The sequence below is a fragment of the Mixophyes fleayi genome, chromosome 5 (assembly GCF_038048845.1).
Source record: "Mixophyes fleayi isolate aMixFle1 chromosome 5, aMixFle1.hap1, whole genome shotgun sequence".
Taxonomy (NCBI): domain Eukaryota; kingdom Metazoa; phylum Chordata; class Amphibia; order Anura; family Limnodynastidae; genus Mixophyes; species Mixophyes fleayi.
The window spans coordinates 241,169,905-241,188,143 of NC_134406.1; the positions used below are offsets into that span (position 1 = coordinate 241,169,905).

At 38.1% G+C, this 18,239-nt stretch overlaps 1 protein-coding gene across 6 annotated transcripts in view; it reads left to right on the forward strand.

Annotated features, from left to right (window-relative positions):
* RALYL (RALY RNA binding protein like) overlaps positions 1-18,239 on the forward strand; it is a 479,279-nt gene that overhangs the window by 431,132 nt on the left and 29,908 nt on the right. For all 6 annotated transcript variants that reach the window (XM_075213728.1, XM_075213729.1, XM_075213727.1 and 3 more), the window contains one exon: positions 17,471-17,634. In XM_075213728.1, coding sequence (XP_075069829.1) covers positions 17,471-17,634 — 164 coding nt within the window. The remainder of the gene's footprint in view (positions 1-17,470; positions 17,635-18,239) is intronic.

Here is an 18,239-nt window from a genome sequence, read left to right on the forward strand (position 1 = left end):
ATACTTGGCCAGGCATTGAATATCCTGAGTGGTTACCAGAAATAAGGGTGGAAGAGCTGGTCCTCACTGCTCAGGACTGAGGTGTTTAGAAATATAAGTATACATTGAGTCATGTTTAAAGAAGTCAAGGATTACACTTTTATACTAAATTAAGAACATGGGCCTCCACCTGGCTGATTATGTAATTAGTGAGATCTGCTGAACTTAAGTATAGTATATGTAGCAATGTATACAAATATGGGGCTCAGTTAGGCAATAGGTAGCTGCTATCTGGAGAGAGATTTACTCTCCTTTACTTCTATTTCCCCCAATAATGTTTTTAGCTCACACCATTTATCGTTTTCACCTAGTCTGCACTTTTTAGGAATTAGAAATAAAATCTAATTAAAGAAAACATCAGTTGGATCTTCTCAGTTACTATGGAGATATGGATGGTAGAGTCAATCTATTAATCAGACTATGGTCATTTTGGTTTATAACAGCCCCTCAGCTGGTGTAGTGGAAGCTAAAGAGTATTAACAAATGCCACCTCCAGGGATCTTCTCTTCATTCGTGCTGTTGTGGACCAGAGGGACCTGTGCACTAGTGAATGCGGTCAACGAAAAATTATAATTATGAGTAACTTTACATTTCTATTGGTTTCCTCCCGCAGCCTAAAGCCATACTGTAATAATATTAATAATTTTGGAATGAAAAATGTAACATCAATGTGACCTGAAGTTTGTTCAGGGTATAAAATCCACCCCATATTTAATTTTATGTGTCAAATAAAGTAAAGCAGTAATAAGTATACCCAGAAAAATTATTGCGGGGCTCTTATTCCCCTTCTTCCTGAGGACTGAAAACTGCCATGCAAAGAAATGGTTAGTGGCAGTGGCAGCACAAATATTGGGGGCAATCAGGCACCCACAATTTATTTGGGTACACTAGTCTTATTTATAAGAAAATAAGTATTATGAGTTAAAGACTTTTAGCAAAAAAAAAAAGGAGACTGTCTACAGAAAATGCAGGAACTAATAAAACTGGATAATGTTCTCTGATTGTACTGTGATTGTTCTGCAACATATTTTGACTATAAAAAAAGCATAAAAATAATAGTATTGAAGCAAAACAAAAAAATAAATTAAGTTAGTGATCTCATTCAATTGAAAAATCAAAGTACTTACTATTAGGGATTATTTATAAACTGCCAAATCTGCAAACCTACAATGTGTATGACTACTTGTGCCCAAACGCATTTCATGAGGCACACCTACTTCACCTTCTTTGGAAATACCCCAGTGAAAGCATGTTTCACCCAGTATGCAAGGTCGGTGGATACACCTGAGAAGGTTTATTGTCGGAACAGTGAAAACATCACATTAAAGTGCAAGCTGTTACCTAACTTTAGGCCCACCTCCATCATTCATTTCAACATTTTTCCTCCTAAAATACTGCCCGGCTCAGTCTCATCATAGACTAATCATAAGAGTGAAGGGACATTAAGGAGTAAATGTATCAAGGTGCGATTTGGGATTTTCAGCGATTTTGATAGGCGAGACTAGCAAACACATCTGCTTTCCACTGCTGGCCAATGTTAACATAACAGGAGACACAATACAAGTTTCAATTATATGGGTAAACAAGTGGCAGCATGCACATGAGCACAAGTGCATGCTGCAACTTGTGGTGCCACAACTATGTACTTTAAATGGATCTTCCCCGTCTGGAAATATTAAGTGTTGCCACATCAGAAAATATAGTTATTGCCCCACTAGTAATGAAATAGTAAGCTACTATAATATAATAAAATAAAAATACACTTCCATATAATTATTACTGAAATTTGACCCATTCATTTAATCATAAAGTAATTTTGCCCCTGTAAGAAAATTAATAATTTTTGTAAGTATAGTGATGAGACCCAATCTCTGCATTCACCGCCCCCTCGGAGGTGGAGGTGAATGCAAGGCCATCTATTGGAAGAAAAGGCTGTGCACACTCCCTCAAAGCAGGAACTCTCCTGTAAGTGGGACTTCCCTTAACATTTTTTTTCATTTAAATAATCCAGTTGTGCAAAATGAATTCTCATTTTTGCACTGTCGCACTTAACAATTAACGCGTTTCACCCACCTAATATCTGTTCTAGGTTTTCGAATAATCTTTAAGAAATCAGGCAGCTCTAGGTGGAACACTATGTATTTTCTTTCAATATAAGCTCACCTTTTCTTTCTGCTTCAAGAAGAAATATTATTCCTTACAAAACTACATACACAAACTGACAGTTACAAAAATAACATGTCTTTAGTTTTTCAGAAAGAGAATATCTTTCTATGAGTGCAACGTCTGGAATTTCTTTGTTGTTCCGTGACAATGGCGAAGTTCATGTTGAAATATTAGTAAAGCAATTCTCAATAGTAGTGAAACCTTCAGATATATCATTTCAGCGCCCTTTCTCCTATTCACAAAAGACATCTTCTACTGTACAAATCATCTTGCTCAATCCTGACACTTGTACAAAACAAAAATGAAGGTTTTATTTTTAGCAGAATGCTTAGACAATTTGAAAGGGTTTGAATGCTGTAGAATATTACATTAGAGGTAGTTGCATCAATAAAATGCAGCGTCAATTAGACATTTGTTACATTTAACCTAAAGTTATGTAGATGTTTTTGCGCATTAGTATAGTTTTAAATTATTGTTTAGTACAACAGATACATTAGCTTACGAAAATATGAATGTGTATTTTAATATCATGCTTGATACTAATTTTGAAATTCAATATATTAAAAGGCTTGTTCTTTTGAACAAGTTACTTAATCCATTGTAGCAATGTAGTACATGAAACCAAATTCCTTCCCACTGATTGGGGCAAGCTCAGGATTTTAACAGAGCTTACTCCAACTTTGCTTTTTACCAAAATATTCATACTTTATGTATACACTACTAATACACATACTTGCCTACTTCCTGTAGGCGACGTCCGGGAGAGGGGTGTGACCAATGGGCGGGAGGGAGCGGGGTGCTTCGAATCGCGCCATATTGGCCCTGCCCCCACGAGTAAAAATGCCGTTTTTCTGTGGGGGGGTGGGGCCAAAATTACACAATTCTCAGTGAATCGCGTCATTTTAACAAGCTAATTCCGGGATACGGGAGAAATGCCAGCTCTTGTGGGAGCCCGGGAGACTGACCCGAATTTTGGAAGTCTCCCGGACTTTCCGGGAGAATTGGCAAGTATGCTAATACAACATACAGAACATACTACAAACATTATATATATGTAATGATCTGGAAAGGTGAAGAGATTGCACTGCAATATTATTAATGAAAATGTAAATGATACTAATTTCCGAGGACAAACCGATGCAAAAAAAAATGTGTCCCTGTAAACTTTTGCCTCTATTTTTCTTTCACTATCTTGACCTACTATAAAATTCCTCTTGCTTTAAGGGGTTGATTCAATTAGCAGCGAGGTTCTGTAGTTATCCATGCGGCTATGTCTCTGCAGGAAAAATGGCAATTACTGTAATGGAAACATTATTAGATTTTTCTCGCACCCCTATGAGTTGTGAGCAAAAGTGAGCCAAGATTATTACACACAATTTACCCTCATTCTTTTTTAAGTTGCTGCTGATTTTAGAAATTCATAATTTAGCATTAAAAAGGCTGGGAAAGAGTGGTGGCCTTTAGATGACTTAATGTAATGACAGCCTTGTTTATGCTCAACCGATAATAAACAACACCCCCACCCCCCAAGAAATCAGATAATTGTAGTGCCCCCTATAAATAAGTAATTAATTGTAGTGTCCCATATATAGAAAAAAATCATTTGTGTTCCCCGCTATAGATCAACAACTAATTATTCATCCCCTTGAAATAAGTATTTAATATTGTCTTCTTTTTGAAAATATATACTTGATATTGCTGCCTGCATTGAAATAAATAAAATATATTTGCCCCTTCAGGTGTTCACTGACCTCCGTGTTCTGGTTTTGGTTTTGGATCTGGATTAACTTTGTGTTTTGGTTTTGGTTTTGGCAAAACCACCCTTGTGTGCTTTTTTTCCCTATTTTTTTTGCTAGCATCCCATCATTTTGCTTTGCCCCCTCCCTACATTATTATAAACCTCAATAACACTAATTTCATGTCATTTGCAGTCTATTTTGACCACCTCACAGATCACAATATTATTTTTATACACTTTCAAACAAACACTGCAGCAGTTCTTGCCAGTAATAAGAGAAAGGCCATTGTCATGCCTGGGCATAAGACCAAAAAATCCACCTTTTATGTGTGGAATTATTTGTACACAAATCCTGACAACAGTTGTCTATCCATTTGTAGCATTGTGTAGTCACAGTTAGTAGAGGTAGGGACCTTAACCATCTAGGATCCTCATCCTAGACCATTTGAAGTGAGTTCATGGAAAGCTTTTGTGAAAATCAGAAAGTTATGCTTACAAATAACAACAAGTAGTCCAGCATCAGCTACCTCCCTTCTCTCAGCTAGATCCCAGCACCTGCAATCTACACCCCCAAAACCTTCATCATGAATATCCTCACAAATGATCGGAGTTAGTCCTGCATCCAGGTTTCTAAGGCGAGATGACTCCTTCCTTATACAGGACTCCTCAGAAAAATCCTTGAGCGTTAGGCCCGCTGCTGCTGCTCCTGGGGTAGTTTACAACAATTGACTGTTAAGCAATCCTTTGCAAGAGGAAACAAGTATGAAAGTCACCCAGCTGTCGCCCAGCCGCAAAGCAGATCACAGACGCCATGGGGACTATGCTAGTATTAGATCTGCATCCACTATCCACTATTAATGCAGCTGGTTTTAGACAGTTACTTGAGGTCTTCTGTCCCCGTTACCAAATTCTATCATGACACCATTTTACTAGAAAAGTTATTCCTCACCTCTACCAGAAGGTTCGTAAAAATGTAATTATTGGGCTACAAAATGCCATTCTACCCACTGTACACTTAACTACAGATATGGGGACAAGCGGAACTGAGCAAACGTAAGATTATATGATTGTGACAGCCCACTGGGTTGGTGATTTGCCTTCACCAGCAGGGACAGCAGCAGCATGTACCCAAGAAGATCACATTTTTCAGAGGCAGGCTACTCTGTGTATCATCTGCTTCACTAAGAGGCATATTATTATTATTATCATAGATTTGTAAGGCACCACAGTGCTCCACAGCACCGTACAGTAGTGAAGACAAGGACATACATAAAACAAGACACACATAAAACAGGAACAGACAACGCAGACAAAATGAATGGAGACGTGAAAATAAAGGGTATGGAGGACTCTGCTCATTAGAGAGCTTACATTCTAAAGGGAAGACGGCACAGCTAAAACAAGAGGAGCGAGCGTGGCTCAGAGTGGAGATTGGGATAGTGGTGAGGGTGCATTAGTGTGAACAGTGTTATTGAGGATAAGGTCACCTCTAAAAAAGAGATGGGTTTTCAAAGAGCAACTAAAATTTTGAATTTTGTGGGAAAGTCTGATTGAGTGTGGTAGGGAATTCCATAAGTGGGGAGCAGCACAGGAGAAGTCTTGAAGGCGGAAGTGAGAGGTGGTTATCAGAGGCGAGACAAGGCGCAGAGGTAATACCGCTGACAACCTGTTTGAAAAACTAAAGGATGTCATTGCAACATGGCTTATCCTGCTTGGACTCTCCATGTTTCTTGTGATCACATGATTGAGTTTTTCATCAGAAGCGCAGAAATTAATCTGTTTTTTTGGTTCCATGCAATAGACTGTAAATATAAAGCTTTTGCAGTGTGTAGGGTATATTTCACCAATATAATTTCCAGTATCTATGCATGTACATGTTGTATCAGTAACTTAAGTAACAAGGATTTTTCATAAGACTTTTTTGTTATTACAGCAGCTAAGTGCTACTTAGTAGTTAATATCCTCAACATGTAATTCTAAAGTCATTTCACATTTGGTTGCTAACAAGTCACTGTGCTGACTGCTGATAGCAGTTATCTAGAAGATATGTAATTAACTTGACAAAGGATTTAAATGCATGCATTAATTTTTAGCTGCTGATTTTCACTTCAAAGCTATTTTCTCTTCTTCAAACTCTATTAATTTTTTTGTATTAGAAAACATTTGTTTCATTAAATGTCTCATCAGCATATAGATTGTTGTTGCCAAAGTGTTTGGATTATCTGTCCAATGTTAATAATACATGGTGTGTATCAGTATTAAACTGGAACTCCAGGGCACAGAGAGATGGTGACCTTCTTTATTGTTTATACCCCAGATGCTCAATGCTTCATTAAGTTTAAGGAAACCATAAAAAAAGACTTAGGTACAAACATAGAAACATAGAATTTGACGGCAGATAAGAACCCCTTGGCCCATCTAGTCTGCCCATTTTTAACCTATGGTAACCTTGAATGCTATTTGATCCTCAGTTCTTTGTAAGGATATCCTTATGTCTATCCCAAGCATGTTTAAATTGCTCTTCTGTATTAGCTTCTACCACCTCTGATGAGAGGCTATTCCACTTATCCACTACCCTTTCTGTGAAGTGGTTTTTCCTCACATTTCCTCTGAACCCACTTCCCTCCAGTTTCCGTGCATTTCCTTTAATATGTAGCTATACTCTTTGCAAATCATTAACGTCTCATCATCATCATCATCAACATTTATTTATATAGCGCCAGCAAATTCCGTAGCGCTTTACTATTGGGAACAAACATTAATAAGACAATACTGGGTAATACATACAGACAGAGAGGTAAGAGAACCCTGCTCGAAAGCTTACAATCTATAGGACAATGGGAATTAGAAACACAAGGGCATGTGCTACATCATATTGCACAATGGACCAGCCAGCCTGCAAAGGTAAAAGTACTGAGTAGGCTATGTGTGTTGCAATGTTGGTCAGAAGGTTGTTGTCTTGCGTTAGCTGTGTAGAGGCTGGTAATAGGGTAATCTAGGAAAATTAAGATGGTGGTTGAGGAATATCATAACCTTGTCTGAAGAGGTGGGTTTTCAGTGAACGCTTGAAGGTTTGAAGACTAGAGGAAAGTCTTACTGTGCGAGGGAGGGAATTCCACAAAGTAGGTGCAGCCCGGAAAAAATCCTGTAACCGAGAATGGGAGGATGTGATGAGAGTGGAGGAGAGACGTAGATCTTGTGCAGAACGGAGGTGTCGAGTAGGGAGATATTTCGAGACAAGTGAGGAAATGTATGTTGGTGCAATTTTGTTGATGGCCTTGTGTTAGTAGAATAATTTTATATTGGATTCGTTGAGATACAGGCAGCCAATGTAGAGACTGACAGAGTGGCTCAGCAGAGGAATAACGGTTTGTAAGGAAAATCAGTCTAGCCGCTGCGTGAAAAATAGATTGTAGGGGTTCAAGTCTGACTTTGGGAAGACCAGTAAGGAGGGAATTGCAATAGTCGATGCGGGAGATGATGAGTGCATGAATTAATGTTTTTGCGGTGTCTTGTGTCAGATATGTGCATATTCTGGAAATGACCTTTAGGTGTATGTAACATGATTTAGATATAGAGTTGATGTGGGGAATAAACAACAGTTGTGAATCAAGGATTACACCTAAGCAACGAGCTTGCGGGGTTGGATTTATGGTCATGTTATCGACAGAAATAGAAATGTCAGGCAGGAAGCTTCTGTTTTTGGGTGGGAATATTATTAATTCAGTTTTTGAAAGATTGAGTTTGAGTTGGCAAGAAGACATCCAGGATGAAATGGCAGAAAGACAGTCAGTAACGCGAGACAACACAGATGGTGAAAGATCAGGAGAGGATAGATAAATGTGTGTATCATCCGCATAGAGATGATACTGAAATCCAAAGGAGCTTATTAGTTTTCCAAGAGAAGTGGTGTAGATAGAGAATAGGAGAGGACCTAGGACTGAGCCTTGTGGAACTCCAACTGATAAAGGAAGCGGAGCAGAGGTGGATTTAGAGAAATTAACACTGAAAGAGCGATTAGATAGGTAGGATGAGAACCAGGATAGGACAGTGCCTTCAAGACCTAGGGATTGTAGCGTTTGCATGAGGAGAGAGTGGTCAACAGTGTCAAATGCAGCAGAGAGATCCAGGAGAATTAGAAGAGAGTATTGGTTAATATTTTTTGCTGTGATCAAATCATTGACAACTTTGGTCAGCGCAGTCTCTGTGGAGTGTTGAGAGCGAAAGCCTGACTGAAGAGGATCCAATAGGTTGTTTGCTGTAAGAAAGTGTGTGAGGCGAGTGTAGGCAATTCTCTCGAGAAGCTTGGAGGGGCATGGGAGCTGGGAGATGGGGCGGTAATTTATGAGAGAGTTAGGGTCAGAATTCTGTTTTTTTAAAATGGGAGTAATCACTGCATGTTTGAAAATAGATGGAAAAATACCAGTACAAAGAGATAGATTACAGATTTTAGTCTCTTAGGCAAAGCTTGATTGCTAGTTAACGTGTTAAGTAAGTCACTGCCTTTACTTAAAAAGCACCACACATGCACAGAGCTGATCATTTAAGTAGCGCTCTGCTGCATATATAGACCTCTTTAAGTAAAGGAAGTGCGTTTCCTAAGGAGTAAATCAGTTCTGGCTTCACCCTGAGCACCTTGTGATAGCGCTCATAGAGAAGGGCTGTGATGTACGGTTACAGCAGTGAGCTCTATACCTCCCTGCTGTGACTGATGTCATCACATGCCCTTGTGACACACTACATTGCAACCCGACCTGAAGTTCCCCTCTGTCCACCCCTTATACTCTGCTGAGTTCTGTAATCGGAGAAGACTGATGTATGACCATCAGCCCCCTCTGACTGCAGAACTCAGCTCCACTCAGCATTTTTATAGAGGGAGTTGTTCATGATGGGGTATTGATGAATGGGTTAAGATGAATGGGTTAAACAATGGAATGGGGTGATGAAGGGTTTAAAGGTGGAATGTAGAGATTAATGGGTTAAAAGATAAAATGCAGATAATGAGAGAGGCATAAGAATGAGCAGGGGTGCCTAAGGGGGCGACGGGGGTAGCAGGCACACAGTACCGGGGCCCGGGCCTGCCTGTGGGCCATGGCCTGGCTCTGTTGTGGGAGGAGCCACCAACCTGGTGTAGTCATGTCCCCTGTGGAGGCTATGGAAGAAGCCCCAAGAAGTTGTTGTACCGGGGCCCGAAAGTGTTTGAAGGGGGTAGAAAATCATCATGATGGCTGGAAATGATCATTATGAGGGGAAAAGGGAAAGGTGTCGGGGGAAGGGAGGGTGATGAACAATGGAACTGAAAGCACAGATTACTGCTTTCACGACCATTGCTTAAATTAAAAAATAATATAGGAAATATGTCAAACATATAAAATAGTTATAGTTTATAATGTGATATATAAAATGTTGTTTTTGTAAAAACACACATATATAAACATTTGTATGTATGAATAAGTAAATAAATACATACCCACATACATGCAGTCAATATGCTATAAATATACATAAATATACATGCATTAGAGCAGTGATGGGCATTCGGCTCTCTGAGTCTTCTCCTACAGCCCCAGCTCCTTCCTGTTTTATTATCAGATCTTTTTGATATAGCTTGTAACACAATATGTCTGCTGATATGTTATTAGATGTCTCTTTATTTGATTAAATGTATTGTTTTAAATTGTTACTGAGATTAAGAGTAGTTTTGAAGGTTATAGGGCCAAACCATTTGGCCCCTGAAGTGTTGCATGTTGCCCATCACTGATTAGAGAAATAGGTTCACCTAAGGATGCAATAAGGTGACCCTATTGAACTCAATGTGTTACTTAAAAGCCTCTTATGAGCTGTAATGACATGTTTAGGTATTCCTTAAATGTTTGACTTTATTGACCTTACTTTAAGCAGAGAGGAGATTAGAGCATGCTGTGGCTACTAATGTGCTATATTTGCATATCATTTGCATCCGTCTTTCCTTATGGTCTCTTACATTAACAATCACTTACATAAGAATCACTGAATCGCTACCTAAAAAGAAGTTAGGGGTACCTTGCTTAGAGCATAACCTCTTAGTGTTAAGTAGACCTTAAAGGCATTTACAGCCTACCAACCATCCACTTAACCCCCATCTCCTCCACTCATTCTCCCCTCTCTCCCATTCCCTCAACTGGCTCCTCTTGTGCCTGGTCTGTTTCACCCTCCCTTAGGATAAAAGCTCGCTTGAGCAGGGCCCTCTTCCCTCCTGTCTCCTTACCCGTTCTTCTGCTCCGTGTCTATTGCATCTGCCTGCCTGGAGTTTCTGAAGTATTGGTACTTTTGTTTATTGTTCTGTACTGTTATACCCTGTATAGTCTACTGTTTGTACTATGTGCGGCGCTGCGGAAACCTTGTGGCGCCTAACAAATAAATGATAATAATAATAATTTACAATCTGGTTAAGTCTCCCTAAATTTAATAATGAAGTTTAGAGTATCTGTGCCAATGTTTCTTTATCAACAGGGACCTACTATCTGGATACATTTGTAATATTAAAAACATACTAGTAGGTTAATTGGCTGCTATCAAATTGACCCTAGTCTGTCTGTGTGTATGTTAGGAAATTTAGACTGTTAGCTCCAATGGGGCAGGGAGTGATGTGAGTGAGTTCTCTGTACAGTGCTGATAAATTAGTGGTGCTATATAAATAAATGATGATGATGTGATGAGCCAAGTCATTCCCATGCTATAATGAAGTCAACCAGACAGAAATCTGAGGTTAGAGAGTTTTCTATACCAGCATGACTCAGTGGTAGTGAAATATAAACTTTTATTCAAACTCACTTCTCTATGTGTATAAGGTTTATTGTTGGTTATACATAGTAAAATGCACAAACCCAAAAAAGTTTTCACAGTAACATTTTTTAGCCAAACTACTCTTAATATAATGCACACATGTTAAAAAAAAATGTAAAAATGTCCACTAAAAGCACCGCCAACTAATAAAACCGAAGAATATTAGGTAAATATGTTTGTTTTGTGCTGATATCACAGTGTGTGTGGCCAGCTTAAGATACAGCATAGAGTCCAGTGGAACATGGAAGTCACTAAGGGGCACATTTATCATTATTCACATAAAGTGAAAAGTAGTTTTCAATCCTTATCGCAATGATAAGGATTGAACTACTTCTCACATTTATGTACAGCCGTGCAGAGAAACAGCAGTTCCGAAAAACTGCTGTTTCAGTGATAAAAAAAAACATACTTACCCCCCTCTTCGGAAGCGCTGTCTTCAGGTCTTCTCCTCACTCTTCAAGTGCGCATGTCCAGTACACAGATCCCCTCTCTGTCTCTGCAACTATCATTGCAGAGAGAGAGAGCTGTGAGTGACAGGGAGGGATCATGTGATCCCTCCACACATGCGCTGTCCAGCTCTGCTCTCCGGAGCAGAGCTGACAGCATTAGATTTCCTCATGTACGCCAGCTTCAGCATTAACATGACAAGTTCCCGAAAAAAATGTTTTTTCGGGACTTGTTAGATTGCGGCCAGGAGCAGTCACCATTCTGTTGAATGGTGACTGTTAGAAAAAACGAACTGCAGTGAAAATTAGTGGTTTTGAAGATTGAACAGTCGAACGGAGCTGTCATAAATATCAATTGCAGACTTCCTCCACCTATTTTCACGGTAAGTGCACGATAGTGCAATACCGTCATTTGTTAAATGTGCCCCTAAAGGAGAACAAGTAAATTATGAATTAAAGTCTAGGGCACTACAGTCAAATTCTATCTACTACAGGATGGTATGCACCACCTCATATCTGTACAACTTATTACAGCAGCTACAGTATATCTTCATACAGGAACCCTTGTGGATAAATCTATTTGAATGCTTGTTTGAGCTTGTGAGACCAAGTACACTGTTAAACAGCCATGTAGGATCTCAGTTTCTAAATACACTAATGCAGCAGCCCAACCAATACTCAGTGTAGCTTTGTAACAGTAACGGTCCTTAGAGCATACAGGAAGAAATGGTGTTTATATCTAGAGATCACCATGAGTTTTCTCAGAAACTTGTCCTTCTGGCTGTTGTTTATAGAATCCAAGGATTATAGTAACATGTTAGAATCCTGACACCTTCCTCCTGCAGTTCTATCTCATCTCCTGGTACCTTGGGGGAAATTCCTGCCTTCTTCTCTATGACAATTTAAGTATATAAATTGAATAGAACCTCAAGTTGTGGTTTTTTTACAGTCGCTTGTCAAAAGAGTATACTTGTCAAGTATTTTGGGGTGCCAACTGGGGAGATGGGAAGTGAATAGTTCTTTGTCTTGAACTGGCATCATCTCTACCTCAATTTATTTCTCTTTTTCTTTCTCTTCTCTCCTTTTCAATGTTACTTTTACAGGTTCTTCTTTTGCTTTTACATACAGTATTTACTCCAAATGTGTTTATGTTGTTATTGGTACAAGTTTGCAAAGATGTTCTCATCCTAACACAATGTTTTCTTAAAATTGTAAGATTTGAGAAATAATTTTGAAATTTACAATTTAAAATACATTTCAGCATTTGAAACTTTTGAAAACTTAAAAATGTATTGTCTCCTAATCTACTAATGCTTGTGCGGGAGTAGTAATCTACAATTCTGATCTCCTTTGTTCCTGTGGATGAATTCATGAATCTTTAACCACTCGAAACAAATGGACATGGGGAATTCAGAAAATAATTTCAACCTTCCTGATGTAAAACCCATTGAGGTAGAGCAACAAATCACAAAAGTGAATTATAATGTCTTCTTACAAATGCAGCCATTAAGTGTACTGACACTTAAATCCTACATTCAAATGGCTTTCAGAACTGCCTACTGTACCATGAAGTACATGTCTACCGCTCTGAGCCTCTGATTAGAATCAAGTAGCGTTCAATTGTGAAGCACTTTATAAAGAAGAACACTTCAAATAACAGTTATCTGTAATAAGGTATAGTTTCTAGGGGTGAAAAAACCTTAATTGAATATTTTTCGGATGTAGCAAAAGACAATTATACTAATTAGCACTGAAAGGTGAAATGTATATATATATATATATGATCTTGTTACAAAAAAATTAAATAAACTGGCTTAAAGTAGAACTGTACACTGCATTTCCTTTTTGTACTTTGAGTACTTAGATGTAGTTTAATTAATATGACATTTTTGCTTGTTCAATACCACCACTTTAAAATGTCTTAACAATTTTGGCTCGTTACTTGAATTGGTCATGCAAGTCATCCTACGCTTCAGAGAATAGCATAATAGCTATGGATTGTTAAAAGAAACACACAGATTAGTATTGCCATACATTTCACACAACATTAAAGCATCGTGCCAAACATCACCAAAATGAACATTTTAAAGTTCAGTCATAGTACTGAGAGAAATAAGAACTGAGGTGTAGATAGGAACGAAGGATAATAAAAGCTTTGCTGTATCTTTAACTGAATTATTCTCTGGAGTGTTAATAGTTAACTATTGGGTACGCCCATCCGGTGTCATAGGGGAGGAGAGCAGAGGCTATAAGTTGGATGGGCGGAGTGTTTTTCAGCCTTGCAGATCTGGATGTTGCCCACCCACCCTCCCTGCTTCGTTTGGTTCCTGGAAAATGGAACCGGCTGGATACTGTTTAGGATGGGTATCAGCTACTGACGGCAGACATGGCTGTCCGCGAATCTGGATGGAGTTTTGGCTGGAAAATGCAGTACAGTCGACGGCCAGTGGGTTTTTTTGCGTGCACATTTACGGTATTGGGCACAATGAACCCACCTCTCTTCGAGTGAATCGGCTATAGTCTCGGTTCAGGTACCGCCCCTGTGGGTTGCCCTGTGGTTGCTTTCCGTTTAGCCCAGAGGATTGGCGGGTTCTGTTAAATGGGAACATGGTGTCCCATCAAGGTAGATATGTGCGACCGGGGTGTGATTGGTTGGTCCCCCACTTGAACCCAGGGGTTTGGTTGTTCCCCAGATGATAAAGTCCTAATGGTTATGTTGGGACAGTTGGGTTTTGCCTGGCACATGTCTGACTGACTGCTTTATTCTCCTCCACCATAGTTTAAATAAATCATTTAATTTTTGCCACACTCAAGTCTCGTGTCGTTACTCTAAGGTAATAGTTATTTAAGAGTAAGAAGGTAAAAGAGGTTAAGTTATCAGACATAAGCCTTTTAATGTATGAGCACTGTAAAATGATACATATTTCTGCTTTAACTTTGCCTAAACTTGGAAAATAAAGACTATTAGCTTTACTAACTGGTAGGTCAACTTTAATTGATTAAATTTTATTACCTTGATCAATTCCACAGATTTTAGAGCTCATTACAAACTGTGAGCAGTAAAACCTGCTCAGCTTTCCAAGCTGCAATAAAGATTCTGCAACAAATAAACATGGGCGCTTCTGAAGCTGAAAAGGCGCTAGCGTGAAAAGCTCCCATGTGACCCTACCCACCGATTATACATTTATATTTATAGAAGCATTCCTAGCCCTCTTATAGGTTTATTTTTCATTACTTCTGAAGACATTAGCATGTAGATCACTGAGGGACTATCAGTTTAAATTTAAATGTGAACAATAGCCTGCTATAAAGACAAAAATGATTAGACTGACTGCTCTCCCTAAATGACGACACATCTGATTTAATGCCCTGGCCATATGTTTCAGAAACTTTAAAAATAAGTACTGTAGAATTCCCTGAATACATATTCTATCCATTATCTTTTAGAAAATTGAAGAACATATGGTGCCAGCTGATCCCTTTAGAGCTGTCATATGTCAATCAAACATAACTGTAGTCTATTGTGTGGGTGAATGCAGTTTTCTACTAAACACTAGAACCTCTATCAGCAAAAATCCTACTGACACTTTTATATTTGCTCAATGGTCCATGCTTGCATCATATAGATAATGAATAATTAGCAGCGTAAATATAAACAGTAATGGACAATCGGGAATAAAGCGAGAAGGCAAAATACGCAGTCTAGTGTTGAACTGTGTAGAGCTTTAGTTATCAGTTTCTTACTAAAAAGTACACTAAGCAAATACAAGCAATGAAACCATAGTTAGATCTGGATGCATGTTGGGCCTGATTCATGTGACCTGATTCACAGGTCACAGATCTGCAAACTGACTTCTAATACCATGTTTGTTTTACATTATGGTAAACAATATTCCTTATAATTTGTGTATTCCAGTACATTCTACAAAATGACAGCTAGAATCGGATTGGTTGCTCTCAGCTTGATACATTTACCCCATGGTGTTCTGCATAGATTCCATACTCTTTAATCTGTTTAACAAGAGGAGCTGAAGAAAGACTGAGAAGATTAGATTTGCAAACACATCCAAATTGTAGTATCAGTAGGATGACAAATGTGTATTCATTATATCTATGTGCAGACTTCCTGCATTTCACTTATGAAATGATTTGAGAGCTGGATCTGTTTTATATCGGGCTGTGGACCTGAGAGAAGCAAAGCCTGAAATAACTGGTAACAGAGGATGATAGTTTGCACCTGGCTGCATGAAACTTCATTTATCATCATCATCATCATTTATTTATATAGCACCACTGATTCCGCAGCGCTGTACAGAGAACTCATTCACATCAGTCCCTGCCCCATTGGAGCTTACAGTCTAAATTCCCTAACACAGATAGACAGACACACAGAGAGAGAGAGAGAGAGAAAGAGAGACTAGGTCAATTTTAATAGCAGCCAATTAACCTACTAATATGTTTTTGGAGTGTGGGAGAAAACCGGAGCACCCGGAGGAAACCCACGCAAACACGGGGAGAACATACAAACTCCACACAGATAAGTCCATGGTCGGGAATTGAACTCATGACCCAAGTGCTGTGAGGCAGAAGTGCTAACCACTGAGCCACCGTGCTGTATATTAAGTAATGTACTGTATATCTCTGAGTGGTACTTTAAAAATTGATGAGCCGTTTCTTTTATTTCCATTATGTGTCTATAAGTAGAATAAAACTAAGCGTATGTACTGCATCCACGAGTGTGTGAAGCATCCTGTAAAGGTTATGAGTGGGAACAATACAGGAAATGGGAAACAAAATGGATCTTGATTTTAATTTGCAAGCTGTTAGTCCTATCGCTGATGTGCAATTACTTCATCTAGAAGGATGAACATCAACAGACAGCAAGAGCACTACTGATTACTATTGTTAAATCATATCTGGTTGCTGTAAAAGACAAGCAAGCAAAGGAGGTGTTGTTTTAAAGTGAAATATGGCAAACGAGTGTCTTTCCACTCACCCTAGCCTGCAATAAGTAAAAGTATTTATAATGAAATATGAATGTTATTACAAACAAGCAGAGAAATGTATCTTTGCGTTTGTAAATGTATTTTAGGTGTATTTTCTACTTCCATATGTCATTCATTTTGCATATAATGTATGCCATTCTGATATAAAAAGCACATTTGTACCTTTACCTTTTTATAGTTTGTGTTATTTTGCATTTGTATTTGTTATTGTGCTGCTGTTTTATTGAGGTTGCTCTCTTAAGAACTACACTAAGTGGAATAAACCTAGTGGGTTATAAATGGGATAATGCAGCCTTACTATGGAATGATATTAGAATGCAGACTGGGCCTAATTCATGTTCGGACGCAATCTGCAGTTAAACAAAGAGCTTAGAACTGGTGCTGAACATATTCAAATACAAGCGGATCTCAATATACGTTTCCATTTGAGTATAGGGGGTATATTCACTAAACTGCAGGTTTGAAGAAGTTGTGATGCTGCCTATAGCAACCAATCAGATTCCAGCTGTCATGTTGTAGAATGTACTAAATTAACAGAACTAGAATCTGATTGGTTGCTATAGGCAACATCTCCACTTTTTCAAACCCGCAGTTTAGTAAATATACTCTCTAGGTGTAAGTACGCTCTGCCTAAACATTGCTTGCCATGTGTTAACAGATAGAACAGACTGCAATATACTGTATGTGCAATATAATACTGATGATGATAATGTGATGATGATGATGGTGATGATGATGACGATGATCTTGATGATGATGATGATCTCTTTGCAGTGAAGGCATAGTTTTGTGAAAACCAGCCTGGCTTGCTCAGTTCTTATTGGGTACATTTGAGTAGGCTCAGAACATCTATTACATTCATTGTTCAAATACAATTATCATAGATGTGTAGGAAAAAAAATGGTGGAGACTTGTAACTAGTCAAAGCTATATAATGTTAACAGCAGCATAGAGAACTTCAGCTTATCTGGTTTCTGCCTATGCACGAATATTGACAAGGAACTAAGCCAACATGTAGACAATGCATGTATTTATACATTAACAGGGTATTGATGTATAGCCTTGTGAAACTGAGGCAGTGAGTGTGTGGCATTAAACACACCCCCATCTATATCAGATATATAAATGTGTGTTTGTGTGTGTGTATATATATATATATATATATATATATACAGTATATATATGCACAAACTTTCTTACATTATTTTCTCTTTTTGTATCTAATCTAACATGATATTATTATTTTAAAGGTTGTTTGATTATGGACATGGACGCGTTCCACCTCCACCTCGTGCAGTTATCCCCCTGAAACGTCCCCGTATAACTGTGCCAGTAACACGTAGAGGCAAAGGAGTGTTTTCTTTAAAAGGAGGGACAAGATCTGCCTCTGGTGGTGCTTCCTCGGGATCAAAATGTAAGTGCTTGCAATTAATTCTGAGTTTTTCAATAAAACAACCAAATCCTTTGAGATGAATTATTAATATTGCTTATTTGAAAACTTTGTTGACATTCCTTATTATAATATTATTATTATTATTATTATTATTATTATTATCATGTCACATAGTGAAAAATGTAGGGTATACCTTACAGAGATTAACAAGGGCAAATTGGAACAATGTACCCACTATTGTAATATATATATATATATATATATATATATATATATATATATATATATATCTATCATTAGCTACTTAGGAGTTTAATGACTATACAGGTTCACAGATCTGCAAACTGACTTCTAATACCATGTTTGTTTTACATTATGGTAAACAATATTCCTTATAATTTGTGCATTTCAATGTGTTTTTTTTTAACTTAACTAATAATGTTACATATTACATTGCAGAACACTTTCAAAATAAGTCACGTGACAAAAAGTGATATCACTGTTCTCCAAAGATAAGTGTTGAATCACTATTCTCAGAATATAAGTATATAGTTTACAGGATATTTTTCACACATTGATGTCACTTCAGTTGTTCATACACTGTGTTTAAACAATGCCCAATGCAT